At 41.5% G+C, this 2,655-nt stretch overlaps 1 protein-coding gene across 1 annotated transcript; it reads right to left on the bottom strand.

Moving 5' to 3' along the window:
* Positions 1–48: 48 nt before the first annotated feature.
* On the bottom strand, positions 49–2,478 carry TM35_000461360 (uncharacterized protein; the record flags this gene model as incomplete). The annotated part of the gene is made up of 1 exon (XM_029030315.1): positions 49–2,478. One exon carries the CDS (start codon positions 2,476–2,478, stop codon positions 49–51), a length of 2,430 nt encoding a protein of 809 aa, XP_028878383.1.
* Between the last annotated feature and the right edge of the window lie 177 nt (positions 2,479–2,655).

Genomic DNA, 2,655 nt, shown 5'->3' on the forward strand with positions numbered 1-2,655 from the left:
AAAAAAAAAAAAAAATGGACAAAAAAAAAACATTACATTATTGGGAGCCTAAGACTCCTCCGGAGGCTCCTCTTTGCTTTCCTCTATGCTTCGAACCTTATCTTCATAATCTGCGATAAATATCAGCAATTCCTCTGTTATTTTCGCAAACTTCTCTATGATATTCACCTCAACCTTTGTGATTTGTAGAGTTAGTCCCTCTTTTGCTGTTCTCTGTGAATCTAAATGTGTTACTTTCTTAGCACAGGCAAATGCCATGAGTTGCGGGAAGTGCACAATGAAGCGAACGAGATAACACAGGTGTACTTCATCCAACCAGCTAGTGCAGGAAGGGTACGTGAGGGAAGGGGTGGGGGCAGCACAGCCGTTATTACTATTATTATTAATATTACTATTCGTGTTACTACCACTACTGCCTTCTGTATTACTTTCATTTTGCGTTGGCAGGGGAGTACAACTAGTCGAGAGTATTTGCTGTGCTGCCTTTGCGGAACCCCAATCCCACATGTCTGCCTTTTCACGTTCATATAAAACCATGTGAAGGAAAAGACGCTCGAACTGTTCTTTAACGAGCGTAACATATTTTAAATAAACATCTTCTTGTTCTTTCAGGAAATCAAATGGATTAACAAAGTCCTGACGCTCACCTTGAGTGCGATAAAATTCCTGCACAGAGACAATAAAAGCGTCCAGAACAGCACGGCAACTGAGTTCAGGTGGAAATGCCTTTTCAGTAAAATTATTTTCGTTATTATTAGTGTTGTTGTTGTTGCTACTACCATTGTTATTGATATTATTATTATTATTATTATTATTATTATTATTATTATTATTATTATTATTCTCGTTGAGTGTATGGATAAGTCGAGCTCGAAGGGTCTTCCGTCCCAGATAATCAGTAATCAACTGTCGTCGCAGTGAATCTGGTATTTTAAACATTGGTTGTAGTGCCGTTGGCACAGTTGTTGGGCTCACGTAATTAACAACCATCGCCTGTGGTAATGTATTTACCGTAGAATGGGAAGAAACCACCGCTGCTGCTGCTGCCGTAGAAGAAGAAGAATAAGGATTAGTAGTAGGAGGCGGAGTAGGGGTCGGAGTATTATCATCCACAACAACAGTAGCGGATTCTTTTTTCACAGAGATTGCAGAAGTATTCATTTTGGAAGAAAATGAAGATGCTGTTGGTGAAGGAATAGGACTCTCATTAGTTCTTTCACTTTCTTGAGAACCTGGATAGGCGTTAATTCGTTGTTTTTGCTTTTGTCTCTTTCCTTCTAGCTTTTGTTTTTGTTTTTGCTCTTCCTCTCCTCTTTCTCCATCTATTTCTTCCCCTTCTTTTTCTTCTTCTCCCTCTTGTTTTAATTGTTCTTGTTGTTGATGGGATCCGGCGGCAATGTACATCTCCACACCTGTTCGTGTGCCTTTCAGTGTTGGGACGTGGCGGAGAATAAACTCATCTATTTTCTTGTGTGCAAAGTGTTGAAAAGACTGGGCCCGTCGCACCCACGTCATATCACCAGAGTTAAACCGAATGCAGTTTCCTACAATAAGCTCCACATCATTTCGCAGCGGCACCAGCGAGTCTGCAAGTGTAGATCCAAACACAATCATTTGAGATTCATCACTTTTCCGTCTTCGCTGCGATTGTTGTTGTTGTTGTTGGAGTTGGGCAAGATAATATCCACTAGTGGCTCGTTCCATCACCATGGAAAGATTCATCTTCTCTGGACACACTTCTTCATAGGCTTTGCGCAGTTCCGGATAAGCCTCGGCGACGTCTACTGCAAAAACACCTTTATCGGTGCGGCGATTGAGTGATTCCACGAGTTTGACAAGTTCTGAAGTAGTCACGTTGCTGCTATAACTACCAATGAGTTCATGCGAGGCAACAGCACTAAGATTACTACTACTTCGGCTACAATTACTACTAGTGTTATTAGTGCTGTTATTACTATTACTATTATTATTATTATTATTATTATTATTATTATCATTCTGACTTTTTCTCTTGCTTTCTTTCTTTTCTTGTTTTTGTTTCTCTTCTCTCGACCGTTTCCCACGTGTGTTGGTTTCACTTAACGCCGCCACTCGTAAAGAGGAAACACGACGTCCGCCCGTCTTGGAGGCCACAAAGGCATCAATCTTCTCTCTTGCGAACTGACCAAAACTATTCGCAATCTCCGCAAAGGGACTCTGTGGGCCGTTAAAGCGAATGCAATTACTGACGATGAGCTCAATGTCTTCCCGCAGGGCAGTGAGCCGCACATCGTAGCCGTATGCATCCTGCGCGGCCTTTTCAGCGGCGGTCGCGAGATCACAACGGCGTGGACAGACGCGTGTGTAGGCTTCTGCGATATGTGGATGATCGAGCAAGACATCGCGTGCGAAGAGTTTATTATCCTGCGGACGGTGTAGTGATTGGATGAGTTCAACAACTTCATCTGCGGTGTAGTACTTCTGCTGCCGCTCATTCATTGCTGCTGCTTCTGCTACTACTACTACTACTACTACTACTACTAATGTTGATGGTGATAGAGATGGTGTTTCTTTCACTTCCTTTTTTATTTATTTATTTACTGCTCTGTGCGTATGTATTGTGTGTACCCAAGTACGTATCTAATATATATATATATATATATATATATATATATA

The sequence above is a fragment of the Trypanosoma theileri genome (genome assembly GCF_002087225.1).
Source record: "Trypanosoma theileri isolate Edinburgh chromosome Unknown TM35_Tth_46_V1, whole genome shotgun sequence".
Taxonomy (NCBI): Eukaryota; Euglenozoa; class Kinetoplastea; order Trypanosomatida; family Trypanosomatidae; genus Trypanosoma; species Trypanosoma theileri.